The sequence below is a fragment of the Anolis carolinensis genome, chromosome 6, assembly GCF_035594765.1.
Source record: "Anolis carolinensis isolate JA03-04 chromosome 6, rAnoCar3.1.pri, whole genome shotgun sequence".
Taxonomy (NCBI): Eukaryota; Metazoa; Chordata; class Lepidosauria; order Squamata; family Dactyloidae; genus Anolis; species Anolis carolinensis.
The window spans coordinates 96,355,726-96,372,092 of NC_085846.1; the positions used below are offsets into that span (position 1 = coordinate 96,355,726).

Here is a 16,367-nt window from a genome sequence, read left to right on the forward strand (position 1 = left end):
AAAAATTGCAAAATTGTTTTATTTTAAAAAACACTAGTCCATTCTTTCACTTGAGCTTAGATGTAACCAATATGTTTTACATTCAAATTCAAATGTTCTTTCATTGTAACATTGTAATTTCATCTTTTCGCTGGCAAACACAGCTTCACTGCTCACAAATTACAGCACAACATTGTCAGTAACAGCTGGTGTTGTCATAAATTGCATGGCAACTAAATAAGATGGGAAGCATCCATGTCTAAATCCAACTGCTCGCCATCACAAAAGTACAATCAGTGAATCCATAGGATTTATGCCAGTGTCACCTTAAAATTCAACAATTTATTAAGTGTACTCTAGGTGGACTTTTTTTTTTTGATAAATACCAGAAATGGGAGCTAAACACATTAGTCGACACACAGATGCATCACAGTGATAACTTTTATTCCATTTGCAAAGATGCAGCTGGTATTCTCATGTTGTAGGATGCAAACAAGATAGATCATCAGGCCAGGTTGCATTCCCACATTAACCAACCAGCAATGAGATTAATTTAGCAACTACTTGTATGTTGAGACTGTTTCCAAGCAGACGGTATTGCTGTTTTGTGGTTACTTTGTCAGGAAAACCTAAAACAAAACACAATTGATTTTTAAAAAATTAACCAAAAGCAAGGCTATTAACTATCCTCTCCATCATACAAATGATCACAATTCTGGATCTAATGACTGGTTATTATTATATATGTATGACAATGTAATCCTATAAATGTCTACTCTGAAATAAGTAGCACTCATTGGAAAACTTTGAAATGTTATGTACAGGATGGATAGCGCTTAGTGCAGGGAACAGATGGAAAAACTAACATATAAAGCTAGTCTAGAAAAGGGAGAAATCAAAGAAGATGCATTTCAAGACATCTGGAGATATTTTTCTTGCCTGTTATTTGTTTAAACTCTGGATTTAATTACAACTTGATCAAGCAATTCTCTGGAAAAGAGCTTTTTGAAAAATATGAATAATACACAAGCCACCAATCAAGATTTGAAAGATGGACTATATTGGTAGTGATTGACAGTGGGCTATATATCAAGACCCATCAGTTATTTATATCAAATAAATAGAAATTTGTATCAAACATTATATTGCCATTTACATCTAGCCTTATATACATGTATATACAATAGTATAATTGATTTGAATGCATCTTGCTCCCAGGCATGCGAGTTTACAATTATATTGCAAGTCCTCCATTTCGTTAAGTCTGCTCCATGCCGGACAGGAGCAATTTGAAATATCAGCCTGTCCTTGGCACAGACCTATTGAGGGGAAAGTCCTTTGTGTTTCATATCCAGTGCACACAAAGTATGTGATCCATGAAGTAAGGGAAATCCAGTATATACCACATTTACTCTATGGCTCTCAGTCTAGTCAGCTTTAGTCTTTGCTCCACTGAAAAGTGGTTCATTCAGGAATGTCCCTATTTTAGGGAACAGCTTGTCTTGCTTGCCATTGCATTGCTCTTTGGCAAAGAATGTGTTTGCCTTGCTTGGAGTAATTTTTCTCCCTGTTATATTCACATCCAGTGAACTGTGGCCAAACTCGATTGAAGTCCTAAATGCTGTGTTCCGAAATGTTGCAAGCGAAAATGGAAAACTAACACTTCCTTAAGCCTTCTCTCTTGCTCCTGCACATTTCAATTTTGCCTTTACTCTTTTGCCACCAGATATTAGGGCATACGGAGACTCCGGTGGCGCAGTGTGTTAAAGCGCTGAGCTGCTGAATTTGCAGACCGAAAGGTCCCAGGTTCAAATCCAGGAAGCTGAGTGAGCGCCCGCTGTTAGCTCCAGCTTCTGCCAACCTAGCAATTCAAAAACATGCCAATGTGAGTAGATCAATAGGTACTGCTCCAGTGGGAAGGTAACGAAGCTCCAATGCAGTCATGCCAGCCACATGACCTTGGAGGTGTCTACAGACAACGCCGGCTCTTTGGCTTAGAAATGGAGATGAGCACCAACCCCCAGAGTCGGACAAGACTGGACTTAACGTCAGGGGAAACTTTTGCCTTTACCTTATTAAGGCATACAGTTTTCAATATTGGCTTTGATGGATACGGGTGATGGAAATTGCAGTCCAATAACATCTATAGGGTCGTTTTTTGCCAAACTTATTCTATCCTTAGAAAAATAATCAGATCAAGTGTTTAATAAAAAATGCTTTCTGAGTAATCTGGTGTCACTCTGTTGAAAGCTAGACGCAGGTGCAAGCACATCCTGGTCAGTCTTAATGGTGTTGTTTCAACCATCTTAGGAGACCTATTATACTAATGACAATAAAGCAATTAGAAGAGTTTATGACCCTATATCATAGCTACCTCTCTCGCATTCGAAAGGAAGGGGCACCAATAAATTTCTTCATAATCTCCAAAGAGACTAAATTGTGGAGTTGAAGTGCTCTATGTTTTACAAAATATACTGCAAAGTGGACCATAATTTAGAACTGCTACAGTTATTGATGACTTAGCTGCAGAAGGTTGCCCATGTGGTTACTATATAGGATGTGATTTAAAGCAATGCACATGGCATTATTTAAAGGCCTGGCCTCTATTTCACAAGGTAAATTAATGGAATTAAGTGTCGAGGTTCCGGCAACAGTAATGCCAAATTCCCTTTATAAGACCATGGAACTAGTTGATGTAAATCATTTGCTGGTAGCAGCCAAATCATCTAGAGCATTTCAGTGGGGAAAAAACCAATTGTTCTGCCATTCCAAATTATTTTGCTGCTTGAGGCAAAGGACAAAACGACACTTCCTCTGCATTCCTCATTCAGAAGCTGTTTGGACTGGCAGTTTATCGGGATGGCATCCTTCACAACATCAAGACAGCATTTTGGTTTAGGGCAAGATCCCCAAACTAAGGCCCGTGGTCTGGATACAGCCCTCTGCTCAAAAAGCTCGAAGATTCCTGGTTTAGGGAGTTAATTATATATGACCATGTAGCACTGAATACTTTCCTTCCAAAAAAGAGAGGAACATCTGGAAAGCTGAAAAGTCATAGTTGAGATCCCACCCATTATGAATTTCAATACAAAACAAGAATGTAAAGAAGACTTTAGAATAACATCAACCCATTTTATTCCTGGCAGAATTTTCTTCATTGGCATTGGGAGGCACTATATTTTGCCCACCCTTCATGTAGTAGGTAAGTGCATACATATTAAATAAGCAACACACGTACCAAATTCTGGAGGAAATCCGTGTAGATTTGCTATTTCTCTTGGGGTAAAGTACCGCAGTTTAAGCAATGACAACTTCATAAGCTTCTCCTCCTCAGATAAACTCTCAAAGGATTTAAATACAGATTCAAGCTGCAGATAATAGAAAAGTTCGGAATATATGATGATTTATAGTAGTCTTTCCAACCTGCATTATTCAGTGGCTTGTTAACAGTCCTGAAAAAAATCTTCAGGTTTTCTGTTTATCCCAGATTATCTGGCAGTGCAGACTCATATAATCCAGTTTAAAGCAGAAAACCTGGGATCAAATTCTGGGTTATAGGGCTTGTCTGAAAGGGCCCTGAGCTGGTATTCTTCTATCCCACCTTTCTCCTAGCTCTCCTAGATTTTAGATGGCATACAAGGTTTTAAAAAGCGCAATACAATTAAATCTCTTACTACAAAAGTTAAAACAGTATTAAACTAAAGTTCAGTTTTTTAAAAATCCAAGTTAAAATTAGCATGAAAGACATTTTAAATGAAATAAAATAAAACACTATACACTGTTCATGAAAAGTTCTATGTGCTGCAGTGTATAAAAAACCAAATGCCTCTTTATATAAAAAGGGAGTTCTACATCTTGGAAACAGCCTCAAAAAATACTCTTTCTTGTCCTCATCAAAACATGCCTCCAACAATGTTAGGACCAATAAAGCCATATAGGAAATGTATGCTTTGTTAAAACAGTCTTAGTACAAGCAGTGTATGGCTTTAAGAATCGTAAGCAGTACTGTGCCGTCCGCCGGACAATAAAAAACTATAAAACTGAAACGTGCTGTCCTTTATCCGGGCGAACTGCAAATCCCTATAAGCTGTCCTATAGATATTGAACGACTGAGTCTGGATAACTTCAAAAAAGGATGTTTATTCATACAAGGTTGTAAACCTGGCACAGATCTTAAAGTTGCAGAAAATGAAACAAATTTCCATAGGTTTTAGTTGCAGAATTATCCCTGGTTCCAGAAGGCAAAGGTGATTATAAAACCACTATACCCTAATCACGCTGCCTATATTAGAAGGAGAAACTCTTTCCTTCCCTATCTTTACAGCAAAGATTAGTTCTAGAAGCGACAGAATAACCCTGCTCCTCCAACTAGATTTCCTATTCCAGATCAATATAATTCAATACTTATCTAATTTGGATAGGCTTAGATTGGCCTGGTTTTGAGGATGATTTGTCCCAGTTAGCCTTGCACAGCTCCAGCACGTTGGAAGACTATAGCCAGAATGAAGCTCCAAAATGGAGACTAGACCCTGGTAAAAAGGGCGGTCCTAAGATGTTGCACTCTTTGACCAATCACTGCAAAGAAAACTGCAGCCAGCTCTTGCAGATTCCAAGCCACTTTTCCTAGGCTTTTGCAGCCAGAGGCTCAAACAAAATGTAAAGGAGGGAAAACAAATAAACGACCAATAGGTAAGGCAAACCATCGTCCTGGGGGACGGAACAAGTACTTTGAAGATAAGGCCAAAGGTTTGGCTTAAGTCAAGTGTCTAAATTAAAACTGGCCCTTGTGGTTTGGTTCCAGGATCCACCACAAATACCAAAAACCCACAGATGCTCAGGTGCCATTATATATAATGGTATAACCAATTGGTATCCTTTATATAAAATGGATTTTTTCAAAAAAACTTTCATGCCATGAATCTGTGGATACAGAATCCGTGGATATGGAGAGCCAACTGCATGCTCTAAAAGTTTCAACAAAGAAATACCTTCTGCACAGAAGCAATTTACAGGTCCCTCACCCCCTTTTCTCACAGCTTAGCTGAGAGGTGCGAAGAAGATAGAAATCTGTCATCTGATCACAAGAAAACCTGTGAACTCGTTTTCTCTTGTCTGCTGGACTGATATGTTGGGGGTAAATAGTTCAGTTTTATAACTGTAAAATAGCTCTTTCATGGGTTCAGTGAGGTATTGTGCACAGTGCAGGTTTCTATGACAATTCCTTTCAGCAGTGAGAAACATCATTAAACACATCACTCCCTTCCCTGATGCTGCCAATGTCAAAAGGTGGGCAATTTATATATAACAGTTAGAGTACCCATTTTTGTTAAGTTGATCACAAAGTATTGCCTGTGATCTAACTCAAAAATTGCACAATACTCTTATTCAAAAGATTGTATGAGCCCTAAGATCTGAACTTTGTGGAACAACTTAAAAGGAAGCCCAATTCTTTAGAGCTTTAAACAACACAACCCTTGGAAGACCTTGCAGAATGTCTTTTCTGCACTGTGTTAGGTCCAAACATTTCCAGAGGGTGAAAAAGTTGTGATTTATGTATAATCTGAGTATCAGATGAATACAAAATTCTATACTAGCCCTTCCACAAAGGACTTCCTATGACTTCGTTGTAATTCTTACAAAATAAATGCTTCAAAAATTGTTCAAATTACTTGCATCCTTCTTTAACTGACCGATTAGCTTTATCTGTTGTAAATGTCAAAATGATTACAGCAACAGTTTAGAAAACTATCACATTGCCTTGTTCATATGACAGGTTGAGTTCATCACTTTCAATTTTTAATTTTTGTTAGCCAAACAGTAAGAAGCCATGGTTAGAGAAACTATACTCAAGGCAAATACTATAGAAAATCCTGGCAAATAAGGCTAAGAAGGACATTGTGAAGTGTCAGGGAACATCTACAGTAGAATAAATGCAGTTTGACACCACTTTAACTACCATGGATCAATTCTAGGGAATCCTGAGAATTGTAGTTTACCAGCACCCATTAGCAAAGAAGACTAAAGATCTTTAAAAATATGCCTTATACTGAATTAACCAAGAACCTTATAATCAAATGTACCTGGATATCTTCCTCTGTCTGCAACACTGAACCAGTTCCTTCTATATAGTGCCCATACCTTAAATAAAATCAATTAAGATACACACATTAAGATTCCTCTGAGACTGCCAGTACTGGTGAGTGCAGATTTTTAAAGGACAGTATCCAGAAATAATAAGAGTTATCTGCAAAGGACATTATTTTTCAATAGGTCTGAGGACTATATGATTGGGTGATGTAACATAAAATAAAATGCCATGCAATCTAAATCTAACTAGTTCAAACTAAAATAGAACCACTGAATCAACAAGTTTTACATAAAAGCTGGCTTACTCGAATTGGGCCTTCCATTTGGATTTAGACCACTGTTTCATTTCAAAAGACTCAGACCAACAAACTCAAATAGATACTGCTCTTCATCAACATGTTGGTCTCAGAAAAGCCCAAAATAAACAACCATAAAATGCCCATAGTTAACAACAAGGAGTATTTTTAAAATGATGGTATCCCTCTTACAGAGCCAATGTGGTTTTATGTGTAAACATATGTATTCCTCAGTCTCTTTCAGGCTGTCATTTGACTTAATTATAGGAGAATCAGAATGTAAGAAACAGGCTGAGGTTACTTGATAAATACTATGCAGGCACCGGTTGAATAGGCAGCATGGAGTGGGGATTAAGATATAGTTTATATATAGTAATTTATATATAGTAAGTTTTAAATATGTTATTGTATTTTTAATGTAGATATACTGTTTTCTATGTGGTGTGGCATCATGTTTGCTATTTGTAAGCCACCCCAAGTCCATATGGGAGGTGGCGGCGGGGTATAAATAAAAGTTTATTATATGTATGCATGTGTGTGTGTATACACACACACACATCTATATATATAAAAGAGTGATGGAATCGCGGCAACGAGAAAAGCAACTAAACTACGGGCCCCTCAACCTCGACATTGGACAACACAACCCATCATCCACGCCTTAAGGTTGAAACAACACAAAATCACTTCACGCACCTCCAGATGGAGAGAACCCACAACGCACCATCGGGAGCCATGCCCGGGAGGGAAACAGAAAGTATAATGGCCGGCCAGCAACAGGGAAGGCAGGCAATGGGGAAAAGCTGTCCCCTGGGTCCTAGCGCCCGCCCATCATCTGAATCATTTATCTCCACTCCAACCTTCTACAATATCCAACCCATTTTAATACTCTATATTTTACATATATGCTATGAACCATGACAATCAACACAGTCTCTCTCCTAATATTTTAACAAGCTTAAAATCACAACACCAAATAAAAAACAACACTCCTAAAACATGGGAATGCCAGACACTAAACAATCAGGGCCAGCGAACACCTCCCACGATCTGCCATGCAGGACACAATCCAAGCACTCCCAACAGATGGCCACCCAGCCTCTCAATAATAATAATAACAACAACAACAACAACAACAACATCATACAATCCTAAGGTTTGCAGAGGCTGACTATTTCTGTGGCCCTGACATATCACATCTCTTTTTATGTTTGGAACCTTTAGAGTGTTTGCTTATCTTTTTCACATAGAAAGAAGATAGCTGTATACTAAGAGAGGCCTGACTATTTCTGTGGCCCTTCCATGTCACATCTCTTTTTATGTTTGGAACCTTTAGAGTGTTTGCTTATCTTTTTCACATAGAAAAAGGATAGCTGTATACTCAGAGAGGCCTGACTCTACTGTACATACTAAACATAAAGACAACCATACAACAGACATTCAATACCACCACTAACTCAAATTTCTCACCAACACCACCAGACAACGCCACAGCAACGCGTGGCCGGGCACAGCAAGTATATATATATAGTTAAAACATACATAAAAGCCAGTAGTGGGTTCTGGACTAGGACATACCAACTCTATGCGGTGGAGAAGCAGTGAGTGCGGAAGTCAAGAAGCAATGAAATTCTAATATTCAACTTGGGCAATTACAGAACTAAGCTGAAATTTCCAGTCTGAGTAATTAGATGTAAGTTAGGTAATTTTAAACTTGAACATAATGGGAAGAACGTTTACATCGTATTTTTAATTTTTAAAAAATCTAATAAACTATTGCTGCTGGCTTCTTTAGCAGTGCCCTAGACCTGGGTCTCTGTATCCTACCTTGATAATACTGCTCGGCAGTAGTAACAGTTTAGTGTAGACTGAGGACCAGCTGCTAGTTTGCTGCCATGAATGATTTGAAAGTGCTGGTCATAACCTACAAAGCTCTACATGGCTTAGGTCCAGGCTATCTGAGAGTGCATCTGGACGGTAGATTAATGCAGTTTGATACCACTTCAACTACCATGGCTCAATACGATGAAATCATGGGGGCTGTAGTTTGGAGTGGCACCAACACTCTTTGGCAGAGAAGGCTAAAGACCTTACATAATGCCATCTTGCTTGGAATGTACATACATTGCTAACTGAATTTGCAAACTACTCAACAACTCATGTAAACCTTGTGTTTGTGAAGAATAAATTCTCCAAAAGCTGATCCATAAATAGCCATTGGGAAGCTGTTTTGAGGTGGGTGTTCTTGAAGGCTAATACTTCATTAAGAGAAATAGGTTCTAGCTTACACTAACTCTACATTGTTACTGCTTTAAACATATGCAATGAAGAATTTATATCCTGGTGTATAGAGGATAGTTGTTTACACTTTTTGTGAGAAACGTACCCTTTTGTGAAGCATGTGGATCTCCTACAAGAGGGTGTAACAATGTCTAGAAGGAGAGCATAACGCAGCAAGGACTTGGGTGGCAAGAGGTACTGACTCAGGTCTTCTCCATCCCCTTGAAGGAAATTTCTTAGCATTTGCAAAGAGGGATCATTGTCCTGTTGCTGCTTCCTTTCCAGTTCCTCCTCTGTTTCAAGCTTGAATAGGAAGTCCCTCTTTGAAGAATGTCCATCATTGTCATCAGAACCAGAGACTGTCTCTCTGGTAGGCAATGGGGAACCAGCTTCCATCAAGCCTGTACTACATCTGGACCTCTCTGAATCCACCTGATCTTGGTTTGGGAAATCTGTTAGGATCTAACATTGAACAAGGAGAAAAGTAAACAAGATATTGAATAAATGTGGGTCTCTGAACTTTTATCAAGCTGTTTAGTATGAAATATTATGTGATTTATTTAAGTAAAACTGCATGTATATTTTTGAACAGTACCCCATTCTGGGATCACTTAACCTACAATCCAATTGCTAGTCCCAAGTAAAATCTAGTGAATCATCTGCCAAAGACAACACCCATTGGTTCAACAATAAGTTACAGACTTACACATTTGAAAGAACCAAGTAGGCTGTTTTAAGCCATAAGACAATATGAATTGTTAAATGGAAGAATTAGAAAATAAAACTTTCTACTTAGGTAGGTTAAAATTATCTACAAACTGGTCAGTCACATTTACACACACTGGAAGAGGAGGCCAGGATGACTGAAATGCTTACAGTTGTTGAAATACTAAAAGGGTTGGCTTACCTTACCAGGTACGTGAAAGGGAAAAGGTTCAGTCTGAAGGCGTGCAATCAAGAAGTACCTTAGTCTTGCATTTGGGATGCCAAGCTACCAAAAAAAAAAAAAAACCATTGAGAGATCAATGTGCACTACATAGGCAACAATCGTCAAGTTACCTATACAATAACACTACCAAAGTTGACTCAGGTTTTCCCCAGTCTCACTACGAACTGGCCTCATGCAACTGCCATACATTTTAAACAGCCCTGTTCAGAAGAAGAAAACACATAGTGCTTTGCAAGCTTTTAATAGGTTTACACTACATATTCAAACCAGAATGTGAAAGGTTGCTTTGTGCCAGAATGTCCTGTTTTGACTTTCAAGAACAGTCTTAAAACACTGTGGTAAGTAAATGAAAACTGCTTTACTTCAGCAAAACATGAAGTACAACACACTCAGTGGAATAATGCAAAAGGAAGCAAAGGAAGTCTTAGGGTAAACACAGTTCATAGTCTCTTTTAAATTCCCAAATCAAATTGCAGTCTTACTTCAGACAAAGAAACAGTAATAAATCCTTAGGAGCAGTTTCCCAGATGCAGACTTGAAGCAGGCACAAGGAGAGCGAATAGTCAGTGTGTTACCAGCAAGAGCTGGCTGCACCTGCTTCTGCTTTATAGCCCTGAGTCCCCTCCCAGCTGCTAGGGCAGTTCCTAATTACTCAGCTGCATTTCTGGCAGCTATTCTAGCTGAACGACGTCTCTGCTCAGTTTTCTTTCACCTCTCCTGAAATGTGAGTACGTGTAAAATCTCCTCCTCAGATTCCAACTCACCCTCAGATTCATGAACACTTTCCTGCTCCTCTTCTGAAGAAGAGGTATCCCTACCACAGAACTGGATGTAGTTCCAAGACTCTGCAATAGTTATTTCCATGATAAACACTGACGTACATTATTGCTGTAGCGTAAGCTTTATTAGATTTCTGAGATTTCCTCAAAATGATACTGAAAAGGATATACAGCTGTGAAGCATACCAGCCCTGTCACTGATGGGCTCCATCATCCTCTGACAGCCAAAGCTAGAACTATAGCTTTCCAAATTAATTCTATGCAGACTGGTTGCATGATCAAATTCTCCATCTTCGGCTACATGGAATGTTGGACTACCTTCCATCAGAGAGATGCCATGGGTTATACAGTGCAGGAGCAACAATATCCAAATCTGCAAGCCTGGCCCATATCCCTCCACCTATAGTTATGAGAACTGTGCAAGCACTTCAGTAACAGAAGAAAATGCAGTCTCCCAATCTGTTCCTAGCTTTCTGATCTTTTTAAAACATCATCAAACTGCCAAGATATGTGAAAAATATCTAACACTGTCACTAGTAGAAGTTGAGTAGAAGTAGTTGTCTACACAAGACATCTGCTAATGTTTGCCTATGAAGCCAACAAGGATTCCATCACTCATGTGCCTGGTGGCAGAGGCTCACTTAGTACAGGGATCTAACACTGAATTGCCAACACCCAAACCAGACTATAGTGGTTTCATTAGTGGTGATGGAAACAGGAGGCGGGGAGCAGACTTGGAGGAAGAGCAAATGGATTTGCATTTGCTGTACTGGCACATCCTATTTCATATGTGGATAATGTACATGCAAACAAATGTGATGCTGTGTCAGGACTGTTGGACTGAAATTTGGAAGTGTCACTGAGCTAGGATTAGTAATTTTAAAAAATGGGATTACTCACGCACGTTGGAGACAACAGAAATTCTTGATATATAAATCCACACTTTTCAAGTGTTCGTATAAGTTCATCTCTGGCAGTACAAAAAGAAGACAGAAGCATACAAGTTGTTGTGCTGACTGGCTGTCTAAAGCTGTCCTGATTACAATGGGCTGGACACTAATTCAGTTATATTTACAGTAGCAGACCTACTGAAATCAATGAGGCTTAAGACCGATTAATTTCAGTGGGTCTACGCAAAGTATTACTGAAATCGAGACCCAGCCATATATTTATGTTAGTTGTTACATTAACTCTTTGTCATGAAAGATGCACATACTACAACTCTGACAGAGAGCCATGTGACCCCTGCTTAAGTATATCTCCCGCAAAAAATACAATTTAAAAAGCTCTCGTTATTATGAAGTTTCTCCTAATATTTATCCACACCCTGTTCCTAAAATTTTGAAACGGCATTTTCCCCAGTCAATCTTTCCCTTCCTAACAACTTGTAAGAGAAGGCTATATGTTTAATTCCACCATACCTGGCCGAAGATGTTTCAAAACCTTTGACATTTTCCAAAAGTAAATATTTTGGCAGCTTTGCAAGCCTGCAAAATGAATTGTTTAAAGTTCAGTTATAGGACAAAAACAACTGGATCAAACTAAGCATCAGAATTTGGGGATTTCTTGATAAGTGCTCTAAACAATGTTGCAATGCACACCATTCTTCACAAGGAAAGAAAAGAAAACAAAAACACATTGCTCCTAAGGTCATTAGACCCAAAAAGAAAGCATTCTAAGCCATATCTAAGAGGCCACAAGAGTTGGAGGAGTCCAAAAAAAGATTAGAAGTGTCTTTTGGTATTTCCAGATAACCTCATCCACCCACAGAGAGTCTTCTCAAGAGTGCAGGAGGGGGAAATTGTTTTAAATATTACTTTAGTGCAGATGGGAAGGGAAAATAGAACTAAAGAGGCAATATCCAAGATGCCACATTTCAGTGTCTTGGCCCAAAAGTAGAACAAGAACCTATTTTCCCTGGAGATTATTGCCATCTCATTTGTATAATAATGGCATCAGTGTTCGCAATGTACAGAAAATATATTTTAAATTAAAAGCCATTGTCATTATACCCTCCAATATTTCACAGAGGAGAACCATGCCATATATATATGAGTAATGGGTGGTTTTGCCCCCCGATCAGCTCAAATTAAAATGAAGGATCAACAAGTTATAATTTAATTGAAAACTCTTTTCAAAATTTTATTATTTTCAGTCCAAGGTTAGAACCTAACTTAAATTAGGTCAGGGAACATGGAGTCCCTGCATGGTTCTGGACTACAACTCCCATCATCCTTGACACTTTGCCAAGTTGAATGGAACTGCAAAGAGTGAGGATCCAACCACATCCAGAAAATAAAACGTCATTTTATAAGCAATCAACAATCTAGGCAATTAAGGGGTAAAATTGAACTCTGGTTGTCTTGGCACTCAATTCCTTCCAGATTGGATCCTGCTTTCACTTTTCATACTACTGTTTAGTAGCAATTGGGAAGGCAAGAGCTAATATAGGGTGTTATATTTCACTTGCAGAAGTGAAAGTCTCTCCCTAGCGTAAAGTAAAATAAATTTTAATTAAATATCCTAGCCGAGAGGTGCATTGTTTGGGGTTATAACAGGTCACAGCACTTCGTAATATTGTATACTATCAGCCACTCATCACAACTACATAATAATAATAATAATTTATTCTTGTATCCCGCCCCATCTCCCCGTAGGAACTCAGGGCGGCTCACATGGGGCCTTGCCCAACATTACAATATAAAAACAAATCAAAACACATAAATTTACAACAATAAACAACTACATTGTCCTGTGGTTGAGCTCACTCTAATACTGTCATCAAGTATTAAAAGCAGTGGGGGGAAGGGGGACAATAATCCAGTAATGTTTTATCAGTTCAGTACTCTGCCCTTGAAAGTTACCTTGGAAGAATATCAAGAATGTAGAGAAAACTCCGGGTCCTAGGGTCAGAAACATCTCTCTGTTGGCCAATTCTACAAAGAAAAAAGGAGCAGAAATCAAAGTACATTAGGAGCAAACATGACCAACTTAGAACACTCAGGGTTGTTGCCATGAAAGCCTTCGACAACACTTAGAACACTCAATTCATATAGCAAAATGATTTGGCTTTCATTCCACATAAATCCTTCATCTGAATCAAGATCAGATATATTGTCTCATTAAGGAATATACAGGGAAAGATTTTCATTTTTATAAATGAGCCCACAAGCAAGTTATTTATGTTGACAAGTGAAACCAGACTTGTGTTCTTTTAATCTTGTGCAAATCAAGATATTATTCATAATTTATTTTATTTAGCAGACCAAACAAGAGAATGCTATGCAGCTATCATAGCTGAAAAGCAATACCGGTTGAATATCTCTCATCCAGAATAGAAAATAGACCAAAATCCAAAATGGTCCACGTGGGTGGCTGAGATAGCAACACCTTTCCTTCTTGCTGATTCAATGTACACAAACTTTGCTTCATGCAAAAAATCATTAAAATACAGGGTGTTTGAAAAAGAACTCCCTAGTTTTAATGTATTTATACTTAAAACTAGGGAGTTCTTTTTCAAACACCCTGTACTGTGTGTAAAATATTTCAGGTTATGTGTATTATATGTATATTAAATATAAAGGAATTTCATATTTAGGCTTGAGTTCCATATCCAAAAGATCTCATTCTGCACATACCATACATACAAAATAGGTATTTCAAAACCTGAAAAATGTCCCAAACAATTTTGGTCTTGATCATTTCAGATAAGGGATATTCAACTTGTATTTCTTTGGACATAATTCCCAGAATATTCCAGCCAACTCACCTGTGCTACCTGGGAGTTCAGGAACTATAGTCCAAAAAGTAACTAATACTTCCATTCAATGACATAAAGAGAGACAGACAGACAGGGATCCGTCTCAGTGGCAATCATCCTTAGTCTTTTCTTCAAGCAAAGTTTATGTTCTTTTCTTGAAACAGAGGTTATATTCTAATAAACATATATGCCAACTCCATGTTTCTTTCTCTTTTCATACAGGATCAGGACATTTTAAACACATACCTTGTAAATGGCTGACAAGGAGGACTCATCAAAATCATATCAAAAGATAACTTGTTGAACTCCTTCAGTGATATTCCCTAAATAAAACAGAAAAGACATTTTCTATTATGAACAGAATATTTCCAGAGGCAAAGATGGCAAGCATGACAATTGTAGGCTATTTGTTTCCTTGAATGGGCCTAGTAAAAGCAAAAAATATCAATTAGAATAATCCACGCCATGGTATTTCTGATGTCTATGTATGGTTGTGAAACCAGGACAGTAAACACTGCTAACAGGAAGGAAATCAACTCAACTGAAATGTGGTGCTAAAGGAGAGTTCTACTGACTTGCTCAAAAATGCATCTTAAGAGTAAATCAAGACGCAACTCTCACTAGACCCCAAAATGGGTCTGTCATACTTTGGACACATTATGAAATGATGTGAATCACAAGAAGCTGAGCACAGAAGGAAGAAATTGAGACCTGGATTGATTCAATCAAGGAAACAGCTGCTTGAGTCTGAAAGACCTTACTAAGTCTACTAATAAACTATCTTGTAGGTTTGTTATTTTTGGGGTTGTCATAAATTGAAGTCAACTTGATGGTTGGAAACATTCAAACATTCAAAAACCTATCTATGTATTCCTTGGCCTTCCCCAATGTTGATCCTTCACCTACTTTGGACTTCAGGTCCCGGACTTTCACCACTGGAGAAGATGGGTGGGGCTTATGGGAGTTGACCAAAGTTCGGGAACCACAGTTAGGGGCAAAACTTTGGAAACTTGATGAAAAACTTACAATTTGAAGTAAGGGAGAGGTATGAACTCAAAGGATGGTTTGGAACATATTTGGTTTAGTTTTATTGGGCAGAGCCCTTCACCTTCCCCAATGAAATTTTGGAGAAATTTTTGAATGGCACATATAATACTTTGTTGCTTCAATGTATGATTGCATAGTGCTAAAAGCAGCTTTTCTTTGATTGCTATGTTATCACATCTTTGTTTAGCATTGATGAAAATGACCATCCATTTTTGTAATGTGCATTGGAAAGAAAATGTGATAAAGTAAAAAAAAAAAAAAACAACAACAGAAGAAGAACTATAACAACTCATGCAAGAGAATTGACTTCTTTTCTCTTTCTCTGCACATATTATTCCTTTTCTTTAAGATTTCAGGACTATGGGCAGTGACTTAGTGAGTATATGTGAGCTTTGCTTCTGAATTATAATTTTATTCACATTCCATTGGTAGATCAACAAATGATTGATTGAAAGAGATGTATGGATGGATGATAGATAGAGGATATGGAATGAGATTGGACTGGATAGCTCTTGTGATTTCTTCCAACTCTATGAATCTATGTGTCTACCTTAAAATACAAACAGGTGTCTGTCAGTATCACAGCCATCCTCTAATAAGCACACATACAATGTACTTTGCTAAATTGCATTTATGGCTAGGTCCTGTCAGAGGGCCAGCCACTATAGTGATGTCAGCTGGAATGTGCACAGCCCAGGGTTTTAAGAGCTAATCACTTTAACAGAGCAGTCGGAATAACTCCAAAATGCTTCCAACTGAGATTAACAGGGCAAACCTGTTAGCATTACAAAAACGATAAATAGGAAAAATGTTTCAAAAAGCTCCATAGATTCAACATTTGAATGGACAGAGGTAATTTAAAAGATAGCATTTGGTGAGATAGCAATAAATTACATTGAAAAGTTAGACAGATACAGTGTTTATACATCAGAAGTTTTCCCACCCCTTCTCTTCCTGAAACCCCAGATCAACTATAGAGGCTTAGCCAAGCCTTCAAAGCAGATTGGGAGGACAGACACACAAGAAGCTGCAAGGAGAAAGGAATTCAATTCCAAAGCATTGTCCATTCACTGACAGAATAATGCTACTGGATCCATCTCAGTGTTGATATTATGCCTCACAAAAGTATTGTCTAGACACCTTCCTTAAAAGGAACAGTTCAACCTGTACAGTGTCTACAGAATGATATC

General features: G+C 38.1%; 1 protein-coding gene across 3 annotated transcripts in view; it reads right to left on the reverse strand.

The window, feature by feature from the left end:
• trdmt1 (tRNA aspartic acid methyltransferase 1) overlaps positions 1–16,367 on the reverse strand; it is a 28,433-nt gene continuing 12,066 nt past the window's right edge. For all 3 annotated transcript variants that reach the window (XM_062984384.1, XM_003221954.4, XM_062984385.1), the window contains exons 3-11: positions 14,377–14,453; positions 13,235–13,306; positions 11,792–11,857; positions 11,271–11,340; positions 9,550–9,633; positions 8,749–9,104; positions 6,060–6,117; positions 3,218–3,347; positions 1–608 (exon numbers count right to left, since the gene is read on the reverse strand). In XM_062984384.1, the coding sequence (XP_062840454.1) occupies positions 508–608; positions 3,218–3,347; positions 6,060–6,117; positions 8,749–9,104; positions 9,550–9,633; positions 11,271–11,340; positions 11,792–11,857; positions 13,235–13,306; positions 14,377–14,414 (975 nt within the window). In that variant the 5' untranslated portion in view covers positions 14,415–14,453 and the 3' untranslated portion in view covers positions 1–507. The remainder of the gene's footprint in view (positions 609–3,217; positions 3,348–6,059; positions 6,118–8,748; positions 9,105–9,549; positions 9,634–11,270; positions 11,341–11,791; positions 11,858–13,234; positions 13,307–14,376; positions 14,454–16,367) is intronic.